At 51.7% G+C, this 19,858-nt stretch overlaps 1 protein-coding gene and 1 long non-coding RNA gene across 3 annotated transcripts in view; one reads left to right on the forward strand and one right to left on the reverse strand.

Moving 5' to 3' along the window:
- The window catches only part of TRABD2B (TraB domain containing 2B), a 198,494-nt gene extending 185,827 nt beyond the window's left edge, over nt 1–12,667 (reverse strand). The window contains exons 1-2 of one of the 2 annotated variants that reach the window (XM_059135321.1): nt 11,992–12,667; nt 9,408–9,968 (exon numbers count right to left, since the gene is read on the reverse strand). In XM_059135321.1, the coding sequence (XP_058991304.1) occupies nt 9,408–9,968; nt 11,992–12,093 (663 nt within the window). In that variant the 5' untranslated portion in view covers nt 12,094–12,667. The remainder of the gene's footprint in view (nt 1–9,407; nt 9,969–11,991) is intronic. The other variant, XM_059135320.1, reaches the window with a different exon arrangement.
- On the forward strand, nt 11,437–19,561 carry LOC131808952 (uncharacterized). Its single transcript, XR_009345007.1, has 3 exons — nt 11,437–11,899; nt 14,075–14,273; nt 19,280–19,561. It is a non-coding gene; the product is annotated as an uncharacterized LOC131808952 (long non-coding RNA).
- The last annotated feature ends 297 nt before the right edge of the window (nt 19,562–19,858 follow it).

Below are 19,858 nucleotides of genomic sequence, written 5' to 3' on the forward strand. Positions count from 1 at the left end.
CGCCAGTCTCCCGGGCCTAGCATCCCGCAGCACCGGCCTGCTAACTTTTATTACGCTTTAAGATCTCGACCTCATCTAGGCTTCCTCCGGGAAGCCTTCCCAGATCTTCCCAGGACAGTGTTCCCCCAACACCAGGTTACAGGCGGCGACCTCCCTCAACCTCCTCCCCACTCCAAAAGGAAGCAGCTCCCGGGAAAAGCAACATCGCTCTTGATCACGTCTGGATGTCCAGCACTTATCCCAACGTCTGGCACAAAGTGAGAGCTACAAAGCACTTCTCGTGCTAATTTAAAAATCCAACAGTAAAAGTGTGAGCTAGTGTTCCCTGAGTGGGAGTTTTGCATCTGGTACTGTACTATAGTGCTTTACACTAAGCAAGAAATTCCTCCAAGGGCAGGATGAAGGTGACTGAGGAGAAGACAGAGGCACAGAAATGTCATATACCTAGTCCAAGGTTACTGACACTCCCAAGGTTACTGAAACTCCCAGTTTCCCAAGGAATTCGGTGATCCTGGACACTGAAGGAGCCTGGGGCTGTCCCCAGCCAAGGCTTTGCAGAAGTGGGGGTTCTGACTGGAGTCCGTGCCCTTGCTATGTAAATAAAGACTAAGTCTTATTTTTAAAGGTAGAGTGCAGACCAGGATGTTCCTCTGAATGAGGGAGGCAGGGAGGACGCTTTGCACAAAAGATTTAAGAGCCAATGAGAAGCAAATCTTAACACTTCCCCCTGCTCTTCCTGACCCGATGGGAAGAGTGAACCCCAAGAATAAAAGGTGACAAACAAGGTCTCAGGACTCAGGGCAGGGGAGCTACTTGCCCTGCCTGTAGGGGAGGGAGGAAGTGGTCAGATGCTGATCCCAAATCTCCCACCTTACCGAGTCAGGGGAGGGACAGACCCCACCAGCAGGTGCCACTGCACCTGTCCTGTCATCCCAGGCTGTCACCCAAAGGTGGCACAGGACTCTGGGTTGCATGGGCCTGGCCTGTGACTTGGCTTGTTTCAGGGGCACTCAGGCATTCGGGGGGGTCCCGGTACAACTCACCCACTGATAGAGTCTGAATGTGTCTTCCTCACCCTAATTCATATGTTGGAGCCCAAGCCCCCACAATGATGGTATTAGGAGACGGAGAGTTTATGACATAATTCAGTTTAGAAGAGGTCATGAAGGTGGGGACCTTGTGACAGGCTTAGTACCCTTATAAGAAGAGACATCAGAATGCTAGCTCTTTCCCACTTTCAACTCAACTCATCTCTCTCTCTCTCTCTCTCTCCCACTCTCTCTTGCTCTGTCCACCTCTGCCACCCCAGTCTCAGACTTCCAGCCTCCAGCAAAGTAAATTTCTGTTGTTTGAGCCACTCGGTCTATGGGATTTTGTTATTCTAGCAGTCCGCAGACTGAGACACCCATCGATCCTCCAAAGACACAATGCTTTTTTGCAATATATACAAATATTGAATCAGTACGCTGTATACCTGAATGTTATGTTAATTATACCTCAATTTTAAAAAGACATAAATAAATAAATGAAAAAGTCCCACAGTGCTGAAAATCAATTACATCATAGCATCTAAACACAAACTGCTGAGTTAGCATTAGGTGGCGTCTGCCCACAGCATACAATCCAGCGACCACGGATTAAAGTCTGGCTATAAAGGGGCATTGGAAGAGTCCAGGCTTTAAAAATGATTGCCCTTAGGAATCCTAACCACTTCAGAGGAGTCCGAGTCAGCCGAACAATAAATACTGGAAAGGGCTGTCAGGTAGAAGGAACAGCAGAAGCCTGTGCATGGAGGCATGACCAAGGACTGTGTGACAGAGAGGGAGGGAGCCAGAACTAGAAGAGGTCAGCATCACGGGGGCCCAAAATCCAAGTAGCCAGTAAGGGATAAAATAAAACATTTTAAACGGAAAATAAAGTGGGACAGTAGTGAGCCTGGAGAGGCTCAAGTGTGCTATGGATAGTAAAGAGGAGGGGAAAAAGAGCCCTTTGTTTGCAAGTAACAGATGAGGAAGAGAAAGTGTTCTAGGATGGAGAGAGAGAGAAATCCAGTAGCGCCCACGGATGTCACAAAGTGCTGAACAAATGGGCCAGCAATGGGACTGAACTCTTCTGCTGTCTCAGGTAGGAAGTCTGAGGACTTTCGGTGAATACAGAGGCCAAGAGGCGGCCCTTTCTTAGCATCCAGGGCTGCCAACACCCCAACCACAGAATACACCGCAAAGCCCCAACTTTAGAACAGGAGCACATTCTGTCTAATTTTGTAATCAATTGTGAGCTTAGCTGGTGCTAGATGTTGAATCACGGTCTATTAGGAAAGAAAAGACTGTCTCGGTAATACTTACAAAGTAAAATATGTGTGGAGAGAATATCATAAAATGTCATAAGAAGAAATTCCACAGAGGGAAAGAACACAGAACGTACGTGACTGGGTCACCAGGGAAAGCTTTGGCCTGAGTCTTCCAGAGTAGATTAGATTTAGGAGCATTCCAGGAGGACTTCTTGGAGGAGGCACAGCTTTGAGCGGAGCCTTGGAAATCGCACAAGATTCAGAATTAGAAGAGAAAGGGAGGAAATTCCTGGAGAGGGAGGGGGCTCAGCAAAGCAACAGTGTTTCCAAGCTTGGGGCAACAGTTTTGTGTTCCAGCGGATATACTGCGTAGATTTAAAAGCCTGTGATCTCAAGGAGCTGCTAGGCGAGACAGCTTGGCAGCCGCTGAGCACAACTGAAGGCTGGGCCACCAGCTGCCTGTGGATTAAGTAGGCGGACAGAGAGCCAGTGATGGGGGATAAAAGGGAGTGAAGTGGATATTACTTAGAAGCAAACTCAAGGGGGGAAGAACGCTGCCAGGCCATGGCTGTCCTCGCATTCTTCAGCTTCCTCCCTTGGAAAGCTGCATTACCAGGCGACCTCTTCCTGGCTTTAAGAGATGTCCAAATGGGAACTATTAACAAAGGCACATTCCCATTTTTATCTCCGTCACAGAGTGCTTCCCCGCTCACGCTTTCTCCCTGTGGCCCAGGATCGGGTTGGCGGGTTGTGGGAAGGAGATCAATGTGTTTGCCGATGGGGCTTCTTGGAATTCTTGAGGACTGGTCCCTTCCAACTCTTAAGATTTTAGAAGTCTGTGTCTATGAGCTGAAAATTCTTCAAAGCTCAGCGGCTAGGATTTCATGATGTGAAGATTCTTCGAGTCAAAAAATGCCTCTGAGCCTCATGTTCTAAGATTTCACCATTCTTAGATTCCCCGAGCCGCCGGGTCCTGGCGTATGATTCAGAGAGTATGCAAGTGTGGAAGACTTCACGCTGTGAGCTTCTGATCCCAAGACTAGACTATTTCATGACATCTTGGTCACCTCTGGCTTTCTGGCCTCGCTCTCCTTTGATGGTGGTACCTAAGCCATCCTGTGTGTCTGCTCCTGAGTTTGTTTTCCTCCTGCCACATGTTGGGAAAATATATTCTATGTTCAAGTGTGAGTTACCCAGGTCAAGGAGAGCGGACAGAGCCTGCCGAGCCAGCAGGGATTCTCAGCAAACCGCTCTCCATGCACACAAAGAACCTGGGATTACGCATGCCAGGGGTCAGTGCTAGGGGGTCCCCAGAGGGACTTCCATACCATGTGACACACATTGGCTGAACAACTCCTAAGCACAGAGCTCCAGTAGGAGACAGCAGATGGGGCGGGCTGCAGAAGCACCGGGCAAAGGTGAGGCTGGAGGGTCCTTGTCTCTCGGTCTAGGATCTGGTGTTACTAGGCCAGCTTGTTCTGATCCAACTCTGATTGAGGGGCTCGCACCCCCTGGGTGACCTCTGGGGAGAAGAGAACTCAGCATGACCTGGGAGCCTCGGGGAGGTGTCTGTTCCCTTCATTCCTGGAAGGGCACAGAGATCTGATAGGAGGCCCTGAGTAGGGACCAGAGCTGCAGGCTCGAGGGACCAGGGTCATTGCCTGCTGTGGTTGCTGTGGAGGCTCAGGGAGGGTGGGAGGACTTGAGAATGGCCACTCCTGCAGGATGGGAAATGAGAGACATGTTCTGAAATATGGACACATACAATAGGAAGAGAAAGGAAGAACAGAGTCTCCTTGCGAGGTGTGGAGAACCAGGACGCAAGAGAGACTAATATACAGTTGCTGTATGCCTCAGTTGCTACGGCTTTAAAATGGGACTAATGATCCCCACTCTCCCTGGCTCGACAGTGAACTCTCTGCAGCTAAAGACTAGGCCATTCCCAGGTCTGCCCCCAGCCCTGCACCGCCCAGCACAGGAAGGCACTCGGGCTGAGTGAGTGAGGAAGCCAGTGAGGGAAAGGAGCCCCAGGGAAGGAGAGGCTCCGAGGCTGGGCAGGTGTCCAGGGGCTGTGCCACGGCAGGCTGGGCTCTCTGCTCCACAGACTGGCAGCGGGAGGCAGCAGGATCACCCACCGGAACCAACAGGCTTCCAGATAATTAGGTATCAGCAGTGGCCTGCCGAAGATTAGACTATCAGCCCCGCCCAGGCTCAAAACCTCAGGGTGGCCCTGGGCCTTTAAGATGTGGGGGCCAGAGACGAGTGCCGGAGAAGTCAGAATGGGGCTGACCCTGGAAATTATCCAGCCAACCCCTCGAGGGACAGAGGGAGCAACTGAGGCCCAGAGAGGGAAAAGGACTAGCCCAAAGTCATAGGCAAGGGAGGAATGAGGTGAGGGCTAGAGCCTGCTTTGTAGGTGCACTACCCACTTGATGATGTCGACATTTTGTGTCCCCGTAGGAACGCGTGGAGCTATTCAAGTTCAAGGAGGAGGTTCCCCACTGTGGCTTATGCAGTCTCCATTCATTCTCCATTCACTCATCCCTTAGTGCAGGATGGCAGAAGGGAAGCATGGTCATCGCATGGTGTCTGACCATTCATTCATTCATTCTTTCATTCCCCAAGTATTTGTTGAGCACCTAATAACATGTGCTGGCCCCTCAGGGTATAAGTACAGGCACTCTGACTATAGGGAGACTCTTTGTTCAACCGTGCTGACTTAGCCAGTGTTAGGGGCACAGATTCACAGTGGTCCCTTGGAAAGCTAGGGACTCCTTCCAAGAAAGCAGCTCATGCGCAGAATGTCTTTGGGAACTTCTATTTTAGAATCACCTTCAGATCCAATTTATAAGCCAAGGAGAAAATCAATTTTGGCCCATTTCAATGATCTCTATCATATTTTATTTAATTTTTGGCAAAAAATGATTATCTCCCCCCAACTCCAACACACACACACACACACACACACACACGCACACATCACCAGGTAGTGTCATCTGACTACTAAAAACAAAAATGAACTCATCTTTCAGATGTCCGAAAAGCTTGGGCTCTAGCATCAGACACACCTGAGTTGGAATGCTGAGTCCCCCAGCCTGGCTGTGTGAACACTGCCCCCATTTATTGTCTGTCAAAGAGACATGATGATATGACTTGTCACATCTCCATGAGCACCAGAGAATGTGTACTTATGAAGTGTAACGCAGGGCCCTGTGTGGAGGCAGAGCTCAATCAATGATGGTTTCATGGTTTCTATCTCTCTAGTGAGGGGGTTGAAGAATTTTACAAACTTTCTGGACACCCTTGGCCACTATGCCTGAGGGCTCAGGCTTTATACACATCGGGTGGGTAACGTCCACATGTCTGTTACAAGTACAGAATGGCGGAGTCCTTGCTATGTTATGCCTGGAGAAGTACGGACTTAGAGGCATTCTCATCCAGTGTGTCCACTGTTCCGGGTGGGGGAGGACTGAGGCCCCCTAGAGGGAGAAGGACATCCCCTGATTAGCCCTGCTAGTTAGTGGCAGCCAGTGCCAGTCTCGGGAGGCAGCCGACAGAGCTGATTGAAATCTGCAGGTCCCAAGATTGTCACAAGATCAGGACTCAAGGCTCAGGCATCCTCAGGTCCCCATGGGCAGGGGCTGCCACCACCCCACTCCAGTGTTGCTCTGCTCTACAAAGGAGGGGCGTGGATATGGCTGATGGAGAAGGTGTTACAGGGCAGAGATGAGGCGTCCCCTGGCACCTTCCTCTTCCCCTGTCCTGGAGCCCTGCCCTGTTTCCCAAGCACAGGACCTACATCGAAGTAGTCATTTTACACACAAGCAGTGTCTTCTCATTGCCTCACAAAACCCCCTCGATTGTGGAAGGCCGGTCACCCCTGCCCCATTTGACAGACGGCAACACCAAGTTATACCTGAGTCATTGCCTTTAGAGCCAGAGCAGGGACTGAAACCCAGAAGCAAGTCTGCTGTCTCTCAGCTGCTGTGTGAGCTGTCTAACACAGCAGGGCCTTCACCATCATCACTCCAGCCCCATAGCCAAACAAAATACTTTCTCTGTAAGTAGAAGTGCTCCAAGAAGTAAAATGTTAGGCTCTTGAGCCCTAAAGGGGAGAAAGAAACAGCAGGAAGGACTGCAGGAAGAATCGGAGAAGGACAGGAAATACGGAGTGGGCACAGGGCAGCAGGAAGCGGGAAGGCTTCTTTTAGGGCCAGCTAGACTGGCTCTGTTCCTCATCAGCCACGTGACCTTGGGCAAGTAGTCCAGACTTTCTGAGTGCTCACCTGAGCCAGCATCCACCAAAATTGAAAAGCTGCCTCCTGCGTGCAGGGGGCCTGGCAGGTGGAATGGAGTCCAACTGTCCCGTGGAATGTCAGGCCTGGAAGGGGCTTCAATAATGACCTAATCCTGGCATCTCATCTCACAGGCAGGAAAAACCAGGCCAAGAGAGGGGAACTGACTTGCCCAAGGTCACACTGCAAACCCACGTTCATGCTGGGCCCAGCCCTCTCAGTTTATATTGAAATCAGAGACCAGACACGTTTTCAGGGGCTCCTCCTCCCCATGGAATCCTAAAATGTACGCTTTCTTTCTCCTCTTAGCAAAGGAAACATGCGCGATTTCTGCCTAGAAGAAAATATAAAAATTTGAGAAATACTAAAACTCAAACTAAAACCCTAGCTCTTAACAAAAAGTCTCTCTCTTTAAAGGTTCCTTTTTCCCGCCTTCCTCTCTCATTGTTTCCCCGCACCAAATATTTTGCAATAACAGTAATGCTGAGAGGAAAGAAAAAATAAAAATCTGATGCACTTAACAGATATTTTGGTACAATAATGCATCACAGATGTTCATATCAAACTGTGCACGCGCACATACAATTTTACGGAGAAGGCTGCTCGTTTCTGACTTTGGGCTTGAGGACCCTTAACACGGCCATCCGCCCAAGCCCTGGAATCCCTCCCTTCCCAGTCAGCCCGCAGCTGCCCACGGGGATGGAGGAGAGATTTCAGCACCTCGCTCCAAAATGATAACAGGACAAATTGGCGGGGCTCGGACACTCTGGCAGGTGGTGAAGGGTGTGCAGATTAGGGAACCAAGAGGAGTCCTGCTTTCTTTTGTTCCAGGCTTGCTTCCTACATCCCTCTTGAGGAGCTCGACCCAAGAACAATTTTAACAGCGCGCCCAGGCTGGTGGATGGGGTGGGCGCATTTTTGAAACCAGAGATTTGAGTCCGTTTGATCTTCAAACATGGGCTTTGGAGACTGTCAGCGGGCTCCTTGCTGGCCGATAAATGGCTCTCGGGAACTTTTCCTAAAACGTAACTTCACACACTTGCCAGCAAATGTTTTCAACCTACCAAAGCCGTCATTTGGTTGAACAGCAGCGTTTCCAGACACCGAAGAAAGATAGTTTTGTTGTTTTAAGAGAGACAGATTAAAGCCAGGGGCTCTCGCACCAGAGGGCTCTCTAGGCTCCCTCTAGCTCTCCTCCGATTCCTCTGTGGTTGGTACAAAGAGGGTACGGACAGGGATCTCAGATGCCCCACCTCCCCGGCCTAAAAAAGATATCGAGGCCAGACGTGAGGTCTCTGAACAGAGAGGCCTCCCACAAACCTGCCTCCAAAATGAGATGGGCGGTGAGCACTGTGGAGCCCGACACAGATAATATCAGCTCCCGAGGCTGGCAAGAGAAAAGTCACTTCAGAGGGAGAAAGCCGCTATGTGCAGAGGCTTCAGGGCCCGGGCCAGAGAATGCACAGGATTTTCCCCCGTGGAGAAGGAGTCAGGCGTAGTCAGAACCCTGCGGGGCGTGACTAACTGCCCCAATATTCCTGCCACTGGGGCCCTCTGGGTAAGAACTCCACAATTATGGGAGAGCCAGCAGGAGAACCGACAAACCGGCCTTTCATTTGGCCGGCAAATCAATCTGGCTTCTTACCTCCCCGGGGACAATATTGCATTTCCCCTGGAAAAACAAAGGCCAGAAGATCTCCAAAGGGGGATCGGTTTCTGCCACTGTTTCCCTGGGGAAGAGTCTGCCACATCCTGGGAGCGGCAAGCAGGTCTGGTCCCAGTGGTAGTTTCTAGCCTGGCCAACTTACGAGGCTGCCTCCTGAACGGAGAAGCATGCCTTGGGGGCTGCACCCCACCCGGCTCCTTGGCCCAAGCCCTGTTTTTGCGCCTCCTTGCCGGAGCCACCAGCCCTGATGTGGAGCCCCTGTCTCCAGATTGACAGCCTGTCCTCCAGGCACAGATGTGAACTCATTGTTCCCAGGGTCTCCGAGCTGAGTTTGGGGCCAGTGAGTTACAAGTGACCTCTGCCCACGGAGATGGGGCTTTTAATGACATTTTGCTGGATCAGGTCTCTGGCAGCTGGAGACTTTAAACCTCCAAAGCTCTTCCCTTCCCCCACTGCCCCTACTCTTGAGGTCCAGAAACCAGAACTGTCAACCTTTAAGTGAACACACTGCTCTGAAATTATTAACCCCAAAACTCTCCTTGTTGGCTTTCTCCAGGCCCAGGGAGGCAGTCCGAGGGTCGCCTAGAGCCAGGCAAGAGCAGGCCCAGGCTGGTGGACGGGGTGTGCAACTCAGCAGTGCTTAATCCTCAACAGTCAGCCAGAGTCATGGGGCACTGGGTCCACGACACATCCCCTGCCCCCAAAGTTGCAGGAACCACGACTCCCTCTGTGCACCCTCTGTCCATACACGCTGCTGCCCAGGCAGGCTCACGGAACCGCCTCAGGACAGCCTCCTGCTCCTGAGACCCCGGGGGCCTCGGTGAAGCTGGACACAAGCCTGCAGCTTTGCTCTTTTTGTTTTCCTCACTCTGATGCTCCCAGGAAAATTCTTTCCGCTCAGGCAAGCACAGCAAGTGGGGAGTGCCTAACCCAACAGGTAGCACGTTGAGATAGAAGCAGACACCCCAACTCTTAGCCCGAATTCTAGCACATACCAGCTTGCCCCCGACCCACCACTCAAGGCGCCCGAGAGGTGACTCCCCACCCGAAAGAGCCTCTCCTATAGGAAAGAGCCTCTCCCATAGGAAGGCGCCTGAAGGAGGAAGGCTATCGGAGAGAAAGACAGCAGGGCTGCCCGGTTCAGCCAAGAGCCTACCTGGGAGAAGTTGAGCCCATTAAGAGGGTGGCACTGCTCCTCCACCCGCTCCACGGCCCCGGTGCTCTTCTTCATCCTCTCGGCCTGCTGGGCCAGGTAGAGATCCAGCACAGGCACGCCGCGGGAGCGCACGTCCGTCTCCGTGAGCGAGTTGACCATGAGCATCACCCACACAGGTCTCTTGCGCTCCCAGTTGCCCGCGATGGCGTTGAACAGGTAGTCGGCATAGAGCCCCTTGCCCCGCTGCGCCGGCGTCATCCACGAGGGCATCATCAGCTTCACGTAGTCCAGGTGGCGCTTCAGGCGCCAGTAGAGCTCCCGCGGCAGCACATCCTGCAGGTTCTCACCGTGCGGGAGCAGCTGGCAGCTGGCCAGCGCCGAGATGGTATAGGGGTCGGTCAGGTCCAGCTCAAAGTAGACGCGAGCGCTGGCCTGAAAGGCTGCCTTGGAGTTGTCCGGGATGAAGTCCCACACGCGCGTGTAGGGCACGTGGATGGTGCCAAAAAGGTACGCCGGGGGGTCACGCCGGATCGTCCACAGGAAGGAGTTCAGCTCCCTCTGCTGCAGTGGGAGAGAAGGCAGGCAGTGAGGCTGCAGGCAGTGCAGGAAACCTGGGGTAGCCTAGGGAGACGTGGGTAGGGGTGGGTTGGGAGGCAGAGGCCCACGAGGGCTCAGGGCAAGAGCAAGGACTTCGGAAGCAGGAAGACCCACATTCAAATGCCACCTTTGTCCTGTCTCAGCTGCATGATCTTAAGCACACTGTTCCACTTCCCACAGACTCGGTTTCCCCATCTGTGAAATGGGGGTGAAAGCAGCACCTCAGGGGACGGTGACAAGAGAAAACACCCGTTAGTGAGCCCTAAGCGCAGCGCCAGGCACAGAGGAGGCACGCACCAAAGGAAGCTCTCCTTCCGATTAGCTTTCCCTGTGAGGGCCAAGGACCGCTGCAGCACCTGAGAACATTCGTGCCCGGCCAAGCCAAACCTTCCCCGGTGGTGTTGCGTGTGGAGGGTGGGGGAGAGGGGGACCAAGAGTCCTGCTCTGGCAAGAAGGGAGGAAGTCATATAACTTTTAAATCCAGCCATTAGAAGATACATGCCAAGAGCACTTTGAAAGCAGAACACCTATTAAAAATAGCACACCTATTTAAACAGCTACTTCCCATTCACCAGGGCGGATCCGGCGTTCTAGTCGGAGGGAAGGCCTGGAGTGTATGCTGCTTGGCTCCACCACAGATGAGAAAGCACTTTAAAAGCTGCAGGCTAAATACTCGGACTTAGTCCCAAGAAATGTACATACCCTGGGGCTTCGAACTCCTCCCCTAAAACGCTATACCTGGCCTCAACTCCAACTCTGTCATCTTCTAAGATCTGAAGCTCTGAGAAGTGTTTGTGGAGGTGAGGAGGGGCATGGACACAGAGGTCCTTTCTCCAGATCTAGCACTGGACCAGGACTTAAAGCGCACGAGAAAGAGACTATCATTTCTCCCAGGCAAAGTCATTTTCCAACCAGAAAAGCCCCTGGATGGGCTACTGACAACCTGCAGCCCGAGGTCAACCTATAAAATGTTTCTGCCTGATTCCAGCACAAATGAAAACTGTGTGACAAGGTGGGTGGGAGATCATTACCTTATTTTACTAACAACTAAAAATCGTGAATCCTAGGATACAGGAGCTAGACTTGCCCGGAGCTCCCAGCTGGCCACTGACCTCCCAGTTCCTGCAAAAATCAGGACGCTGGAGGTGCACCTTGCCCAAGGTCAACTAACTCCCTGCTAACCCAGCAGTGAGCGAGGACCCTACAAAGGCTTTTCCTGTTCCCGGGCCTCCAAATAAGTGTTATTTTCAATGCATCAATTTACACCTGGAGGGAGGGAGACTGAGAGAAATCAAGGGATTCTGTAGTTGAGAAGGAAAATTTAGAAGAACCAGTAATTACTCAGCTCCCAAGGAGATATTAGGCCAGCATGCCCTGGCACTTCCTTTTCCTCTCCTCTGGAATCTTCCTCCTTTTAGTGAAATGGGGGCAGTTGGGAGACTGGGTGCTGGGCCCTGGGCTGGAGAGGGAGATAGCGATGGGAACCAGCACCAGGGAGAAAGTTTGCCTTAGGTTAGAGTGGGAGGAACGGGGGAGAGGGAAGCCTGTGAGAGGGACAGAGTGGAAATTGGAGAGGAAAGGTCTGATGGAAGTCAGAACAGAGAAGGACAAGGGATGGTAGAAACAGGGTCAGAAGTGGGCAGAGAGCAAGCAGAAGGGTAAAGACAGGATAAAGTGAGAAAGAAGCGAGTCAAAGGGGTAGAGGGAGGAAACGTCCAAGCAGGACCAGGAGCGAAAGTCGAGGAGAGCCCGAGAGCGTCAGCGTGTGGAGAAGGAGCTGGAGAGGGAGCGCCCCATCTCGGCTCCCGGCGCGGAGCTGGAGCCCGGGCGGCAGGAGCCGGGGAAGGGCGCCCGAGGCAGCGCCCGGAGAGCGGAGATGGAGTGGGTGGGCTGAGGTGGGTGCGGAAGGCAGGACCCCCCAGCCCTCGTCCCCACGGGTTGGAGTGGCTGGGCAGCCGGGAGAGTGGCTGGGCAGGCGCTCGCTCACCGATCCGGGCGGCCGGCACTGTCCTCCGTCCGGGGGCTGCGGGCGGGCGCGGGCGGTGGCGAGGAGGGCGGCGAGCAGCGGCCCCGCCAGGGCGGCGTGCATCCTGCCGGGGCCCGCGGGGCGCGGGGACCCTCCTGGGCGGCGCCCCCTCGGCGGGGCGAGGAGCCCCCAGCTGGGCACGGAGGTTCCTCCGGGACGCGGGGCTCCAGCGACTGGATGCTGGGAGCCCTCTGGGGCGGGGCTGGGTGTCCCTGCCGGACCTGGGGGTCCCTCTGGGGCGGGGCTCCGTCTGCTGGAAGAGGGGGACCCTCTGAGGCGGGGCCCCTCCCCAGGCGCGCAGCCCGGTTGGCCGAGTCCGGGGTTCTGAGAGCGCGCGGGTCCCAGAGCGCGCCGACGTCCCGGAGCTGCGTCGCGGTCCAGGGACGCACGGGGTCCCGGGGCGGTACCGGGCTCCCAGGGCGCGCGGGGTCCCGGGTTACGCGGGGAGCCGGGCGCGCAAGGGTCCCAGGGGTGCGCGGCGCTCCAGGGGTCGCGCGGTGGGACAAGTGCGGCGGCGGGCGCGGCGGGGCGGGGGTCGGGTCTGGGGCGCCCGGCTGCCCCAGAGCCGGGCTCAGAGGGGCGGCGGGCGGCCGCGCGGCCGCTGCCCGGGCTCCGCCATGCTGCTCCGCGGCCGGGAGGGAGGGAGGGAGGAGGGCGGGAGAGCGGCGCGGAGCCGGGCCGGGCGGGGGGCTGGGGCCGCCGGGGCGGGGGGAGGGGAGGACCCGGCGCGGGGGGCGGGGGGCCGGGGCCGCGCCGGGCCGCGCCGGGCCGGGCCGGGCCGCAGGGAGTCGGGGCGAGCTCCGCGCCCGGGCGCAGCGAGGCGGGGTCTGATGGGCATGGCAGGCGCTCGCTCGCTCTTCTCTCGCTCCCTCGCTCGCTCCCTCACACACGCGCGGAGGGAGGCGAAGCCCGCAGCAGCCACTTCCCCACTTTCCAAACTTCCCAGCGCAACTTTTTCCTCTCCTCCCCTGCCCGTGCCTCCTCCTCCCCCATCGCTCCCCCTTCCCCTGGCCCGCTCCCCGCCAGCCGTAGCTTCCGTTCGCGGCCACCAGGGGGCGCCCGGGCCGAGGCTCCGCTCAGCCAACTTCAGTGGGCTTTTCCGTGGACAGGGTTGGGTGATGAATTCGGGGATGCGAACCAGCATCCCCTAAGCATTTGATGCGCAGGTCCTGGTGGGAGTTAACAGCGATAGAAGCAGGAGTGGGCAGGCACTCCCAGACTGGGGGGGAAGGCAGCGCTCAAAGGGAAACCAGGGAAACTGGTAATTACAACTTTGTATCACACTGCTCCTGGCTAACACTGGCATGTGCTTAGTAGGTGCTCTGCAAACTCTAGCTGAATTAAAACAAAACAACAAAGTAGTCTTCCTCACAACTCCTTGGCACCTTCCATTTAAACAGTCTTGTCTCATTAACTTCCTTGGACCTGCCCAGGATCCCTGTAAATGGCCAGGGAACAGGGAAGATTCATACTCCCAAACCTTACACCACAGGAATTGAGAGAGCCCTTAAAACCAACCTTCTCTTCCTGAGAAGGGAATGAAGCTTAGAGAAAACCAAAGGGCAGGGCACAGGCTTCTGGGCCATTTTCAGCAAGTGGGGAAACTGAGTCACAGGCACCCTTGCTTAGTGCTATTAAATGAAACTTCACTAATTCCTCCTATGCTGACAAAAGAGACTAAGTATGGGATTAGGTAGAATTGTCAGGAGCCCATAGCCTAGAGAGAAAGGAAGGGACAGTTATGCAAAGAGGCAGTTAAAATCAGGCAATGAGTGCCAGAACAGACAAAAGCACTGCAGATTACAAACAGAGAGGAAGGTCTCCTAACATAGCTTGGAGGCTCAGTGAAGACTCCTGGGAGGGACCTTGGAACAGAAGGCCAGTGGCAGGACCTGAAGTTGTGTCTTCCAGCCACGCTGGGGACCAGAACACGGAAGGGAAGGACAGGGATACCAGAGACTTGCAGGTTGAACCACATGAGATTGTTGTTTTTATAGATCCGAAATAACTAATGTTGGCAATTTCATATGGTTCAAACAACTAGGTATCCAGACCCACCTCATTCTCAGCGAGCACACATCTGGTGACAGATGCAGAGCAGGCCAGAGTGCCCGGATGCTGTGAGAGAATAGTGTGGCTCCATGTGTCCCACACACAGAGCTCTGAGAACTGCAGCTGTGACAAAAGAGAAGTCCTTTAAAGAATCCCTGTTCCCCGAGGCTCCAGAGCTCCCACTGCTCTTGGTAAGGATGAGGTAAAACAGTTGAGAGGTGGGGGGAGGAGTTCATTCCACTGAGAGGGAGGGTGACATGGGGAGTTAGAAGACACAAGGCAGACAGAGGGTAACAAAGGACCTGATCAAGTTAAAAATGGACCCATATAATTAAAGCAATGAGGCCTGTGAGTGTGTGTGTGATTTTTAAAATGTTCCAAGTCTTTTTCCCCTAAAATTATAAAAGTTTCATTGGCTAATTGTCATGAGTACCAGCTATGACTTCTTCCTTCATGGCCCTATCTTATGGCTGTGTGACCAGAGTCAGAAGAGTTAACCTCTCTGTGCCTCTCTTTCTCCATCCAGCTTCCTTATAAATATAAATATATATATATAATAAATATATATAAATAATAAATATATATATAATAAATATATATATATAAATAATATATATATATATATATTTTTTTTTTTTTTTTTGAGAGATTGAGCTGGGGAGGGGCGGAGAGAGAGAACCTTAAGCAGGTTCCACACTCAGTGCAGAGTCTGATGCAGGACTCAGTCTCACAACTCTGAGATCATGACTTGAGCCAAAATCAAGAGATGGATGCTTAACTGACTGAGCCACCCAGGGGCCCCTCCTGCCCTATTTTTCTAAGTCAATCTGTGCACAATACTTTGGATCTCCACCAGCATTGTTATGGATATTGTTAATAAGATGCAAGAATGAACAGGTTTTTCCACTCCTAGCTGGAAAGAAAGTTAAAAACATTCATCCACACAAAGTAGTAGTATTGTTGAAGATAACTAGACAGGACAAACAACCCAAATGTCCATCTATAGATGAGTGGACATACAAAATGTGATATATTCTCATGCTGGAATATTTGTCCAGAAAAAGAAATGAAGTACTGATACACACTTCTGTGCAGATCAGTTTTGAAAATGTTACACAGAATAAAGGAAACCAGTCACAAAAAGGCAAAAATAATATGATTTACTCGTATAAAAGGTCCAGAGGCAGAGAATAATAGAGGCAGCAAGTAGATTAGTAGGATTAGGAGGAACAGGGAACTTGAGGGACCTGGGGTGAAAAGTACTGGGTTGCTTTGGGGAGTAATGAAAATCGTCGAGAATTAATTATGGTGAAGTTAGCAAAACGCTGTGGACATACTACAAACGGTTGAATTATACACTTTAAATGAACGAATTGTACGGTATATGAATTATATTTCCATAAAGCTGTTACCAAAAAACAAGGGACAAACAAGTTTGGGCCTCCAGGAAAGGGTGCTCCTCAAGAACAAGGGTCTTAGTGTTTTCTAACAATTTTTTCCTCCCACTTGGTGGAGTGAATTAAGTCCCAATGAGCAGTCCTAAAATCCTGGAGATTCACTGTTGCTTCTGCTAATGCCTCCCTGAGAAACTTCACAGAGTTCGGCTGGCCTCACTGGACCTCGGTTGCCCTGCCACTGGTATGAGCAGGCTCATGGAGAAAATAGCCCTTAAGAATCTTCTGTGTCCAACACTAGAGTTCAGAACGCCATGACCACTGCCTGCCCTGGGGCCTGTAGGCAGGATGGGAAAGGCACTGGGCTCAGGAAGCAGGCGCCGGACTCAGCCACCTGCCTCCTCTCCAGTGCACATCCGGCCCACTTTCCTTTTATTGCAATTTAATGAAGTTGTTCAATCAGATGGGTACCAGGAATCTGTAGGCTGTAACAGCCCGGGCAGACACAGAAGCCTTGTAGCGTAACTAAACCAACAAAATCTGCCTCTTAAACAGATCCAGGAGCCCCGGGTCCTGCCAAAGGGCATCCCTCAGGGAAGGAAACGAGGGGCTCCCTGTTCAGCTGACCCAAAGGAGGTACTTTGCTCTGGGCCCGATGGCTGCCCTCTTGGCTGGCCATTGCTTGGGTTGCTGGCCCCACTGGTGTTTTCAGATGGGCCCCGCCGGGCCTGACTTCTAGTTCAGCCCCTATTCCAGATGTGCCCATCTCTCACTCACCCGAGCTCTGGCTTCTCCAGCCCAGCCTTCCTTGTCCGGAAGTTAACTGCTGATGACTGAAAGACAGGACTGCTTTGGGGGCAGGGAGGGTGGGGGAAGAAGAGCAGATTCCAGGACCCTGCAGCATCAACAGTGCTGAAGACAGTCTAGAGGGATGGAAAGAACTAGAAAATATCAGATACTGAGATGATTCAGAAAAGGGCATTCCCTCATGGAAGTGCGGAAATAGACACAGGATTGCAGGGCATGGATCGGAGTCGCTACACAGGATAGCCTCGTAAAACAAACAAACAAACAAACAGCAAAGCAAAACAAAAACAACTTAAAAAGAATAATTAAAAAAAAAAGAAAGAAAGCCCACCTGTGGTCCAGCTCAGTGGAGGTGTGGAGAACAGGAAGGAATCAGCCCACATGTTGTCCTCACAGAACTTGCCATCCAAGGAGGGAGACAAGAGAAGCAAATCATGTGATTTAGGAGACACATGGGGTGTGAGTATATGTTAGGGGAGCAACTTTTGTTGAGAAAGTCAGACTTCAGAGAGAGGAAATCAGCAAAGTTCTTTGTAAGAAGGTAAGATAAATGAAAACCAAATAAATATATATATATTTATATATATATAAATGTATTTAATTATATATTTATATATAAATATATCAAATATTTATAAAGATATACATAAATAAATAAATAACAAATAATGACAAATAAATAATGGATAATAGCAAATAAATAAATAAAAATAAAGTTGATCTTCAAGGTTGAGTGAGATTTGGAGGGGGAGGATGAGGAGGAGAAGGTTATTTCAGACAGTAGAAAGAGCATGTGCAGAGGTATGGGAGTTTAAGGGTCTGACATATTTGGGAATCTGTGAATGATGACGGGGGAGACTTAGCATTTCAGAAACACTAAGGAAGGTTGGAAATAAGACTGCAGCAGGAAGGGCCATGCATGAATGTGGGAAGCCCTTGGTCTTACCATTCAGAGGATATATTCTTCCCAGCTTGCCCTGCATGAATTGCAGGTGGAATTGAGAGTGACTCCATGTCAGGTTCTAGGTGAGATGTGTGCAGGCATCAGTGACACACCAGTGCTCTGCACTGACTTAATTCACAAATGCTTATTGCATCCCCACATGTACCATATAGTGTACTAGGCATGAAGGAGTATGGTCCGGACCTCTGGCTACTTGCAGTTTTGAAACAAGATGGAAATACTCGGGCATCTAGTTGCAATGCATTTAAGTGCCAAGTGAGTGCTGTAGTATTGTGAGAGTCAGGAGACATCAGAGAGAATTGGAATGTCAAGGACATCATCTAGGAGTAGTGGAGATTTGACTTAGGCAATGAAGGAAAGGTAGCATTTCAACAGATGGAAAGAGAAAGCGCAGGGACGGCTGTGGGGCTGGGAATAGGACATCCAGGCTGGAGAAGAAGGTGGACTGGAGGGCGGTTTTGGGTGGCACAGTTGGTGGCAGGAGGCGATCTGCAGGTGCAGGCGGGCAAGCAGCTAGGGGTTGTCGTAGACCAGTTCTGTGCAGGACCTTTTATCTAACGGGTCTCGGCAACACTGTGAGACAGATATTTTTACCCCATTTTAAAGATTAGGAAACAGAGTCTCAGAGGGGATACATGGCATATTCAAGTCACAGTTGATGATTAGAGGCCTGGACGGTCTAGTTCTTTCTATGAAACCACTTGCTTCCTTTCTGACACAGGTGGAAAGGTAGCATGGGTAGCATGAGCTGATTGGGTGTGGCTTCTGATCACACACACACACACACTCACACACACGCGCGCGCGCGCGCGAGCGCACAATCACTGGGGGACACTTCACACCGCATACAGCACATCCTGGACTGTCTCTCACCTCATTAGGACATGGGACAATTGTCCTTTAGGAGACTTGTGCCTTTCACTCTAGCCAAGCTGTGCCAGGCTCCATCCCTCCTTTTAGGATTCAGAAGAAGTATGGAAAGGGGAAAAAGAAATGTGATGCCTGAAACAAAATACCCTATCGAGCTGACCACTAAGTAGCACTTAGACCCCGAGTATACACACAGCTGCTTTATGTAATGAAGGCTATAGGCCATGTTCCTGGATATAAAATAACAAACCACATATAACGTTTTACATTGCTATGTAATTAGCACGGATCTGTGAGTGTGTGAGCCGGCTGGGGGGAGGGAAGAGGGGCTCGGGCCTCCAACAGGGTAAGCCGTGGAGAAAAGACCATGTGCTGTGGGACCAGAAAGACAGGAGTATGAATTCTGGCTCCTTTGCTTTGTATCCCTAAGGATTCAAAGGCACTAGGGCACTAGGGCAGTTCTTGGGGTGAGAGTGCTGGTGACGCCTGCATCTACGGAGGTTGTAGTAAGACTTTGGGCAACTTATTTAAACTCAGAGAACTTCCAATTTCATATTTGTCTATAGGAGTAAAAGTATAAGCCCTACAGAAAATGGTTTTGCTCTTTCTCCCCTCATGGAAACGCTCAGCAATATCTAAAGACATTTTTGGTTATCATAACTGGGAAGGTGCTGCTGGCCTCTGATGGGTAGAAGTCCTGGGTGCTGTTAAGCATCCTACCGTGAGTGGGACAGTTCCCACAACAAGGAACTCTCCCCCCACAGAATACCAGTCATACTGAGATTGAGGAATCCTGTCTTACAGAGTTGCTGTTTAGAGGTTCTCATCCTTTTTTTTTAAATTTATTTGACAGACAGAGAGCACAAGTAGGCAGAGAGGCAGGTGGGGGGTAAGGGGGTAGAGGGGAAGTAGGCTCCCTGCTGAGCAGAGAACCCACTGAGGGGCTCGATCCCAGGACCCTGAAATCATGACCTGAGCCAAAGGCAGAGGCTTAATCCCCTGAGCCACCCAGGTGCCCCTGGAGGTTCTCATCTTCACAAACTTTTACTGACAATGTCCTGTGTACCCAACACTGTTCTTATCACTTTATTTAAATGTGTTACCTCTTACTCGTTTGTAGTAAATTGATGAGGAAGAGACTATTATTATCCTTATTTTACAGATGAGGAAACTGAGGTCCCCAAACCTGCCCAGAGTCACACAGCCGGTCATGAATGGAGCCAGGATCTGAAACAAGGCAGTGTGGCTCCAGAGCCTGCCATGTGCCTGACGGAGCTCACGCTCAGCAGGTGCCTACTTCTGTGCCTGGCATGTGGTAGCGATGGTGACTCCTGAAAGGGCATGAGAGGAATCATTCATTCCTTCATGCATCGCATGTGTGTGGTGAGTCTACTCCGTGCCTGGTACTAAAGAACTGGGCAACCACATAGGTAGAGTTTTTGCTCCCTCAGATCTTACTTCCTAGTTAAGGAAGACAAATAATAGAGTGGTAACCATTACCAGTGGAGACAATGGAAGTCATAGAGTGTCCGGTGAACCAGGAAGAGTTTGCCAGGAAAAGATCTGTGGAAAGAGCATTCCCAGTGGAGGGCAAAGCCCCGAAAGAAGAAAGCCACCTTTGGTGTATTTGGGACAAGACAGAAATCCAGCAAAGCTGGATGCATCGGACACAAGGGAGAAAATCCTAAGAGATCACAAAGAGATGTGGGTCAAAGGAAGGTGCTGGAATTCCAGCTTTGCT

The sequence above is a fragment of the Mustela lutreola genome, chromosome 10, assembly GCF_030435805.1.
Source record: "Mustela lutreola isolate mMusLut2 chromosome 10, mMusLut2.pri, whole genome shotgun sequence".
In the NCBI taxonomy this organism is placed as follows: domain Eukaryota; kingdom Metazoa; phylum Chordata; class Mammalia; order Carnivora; family Mustelidae; genus Mustela; species Mustela lutreola.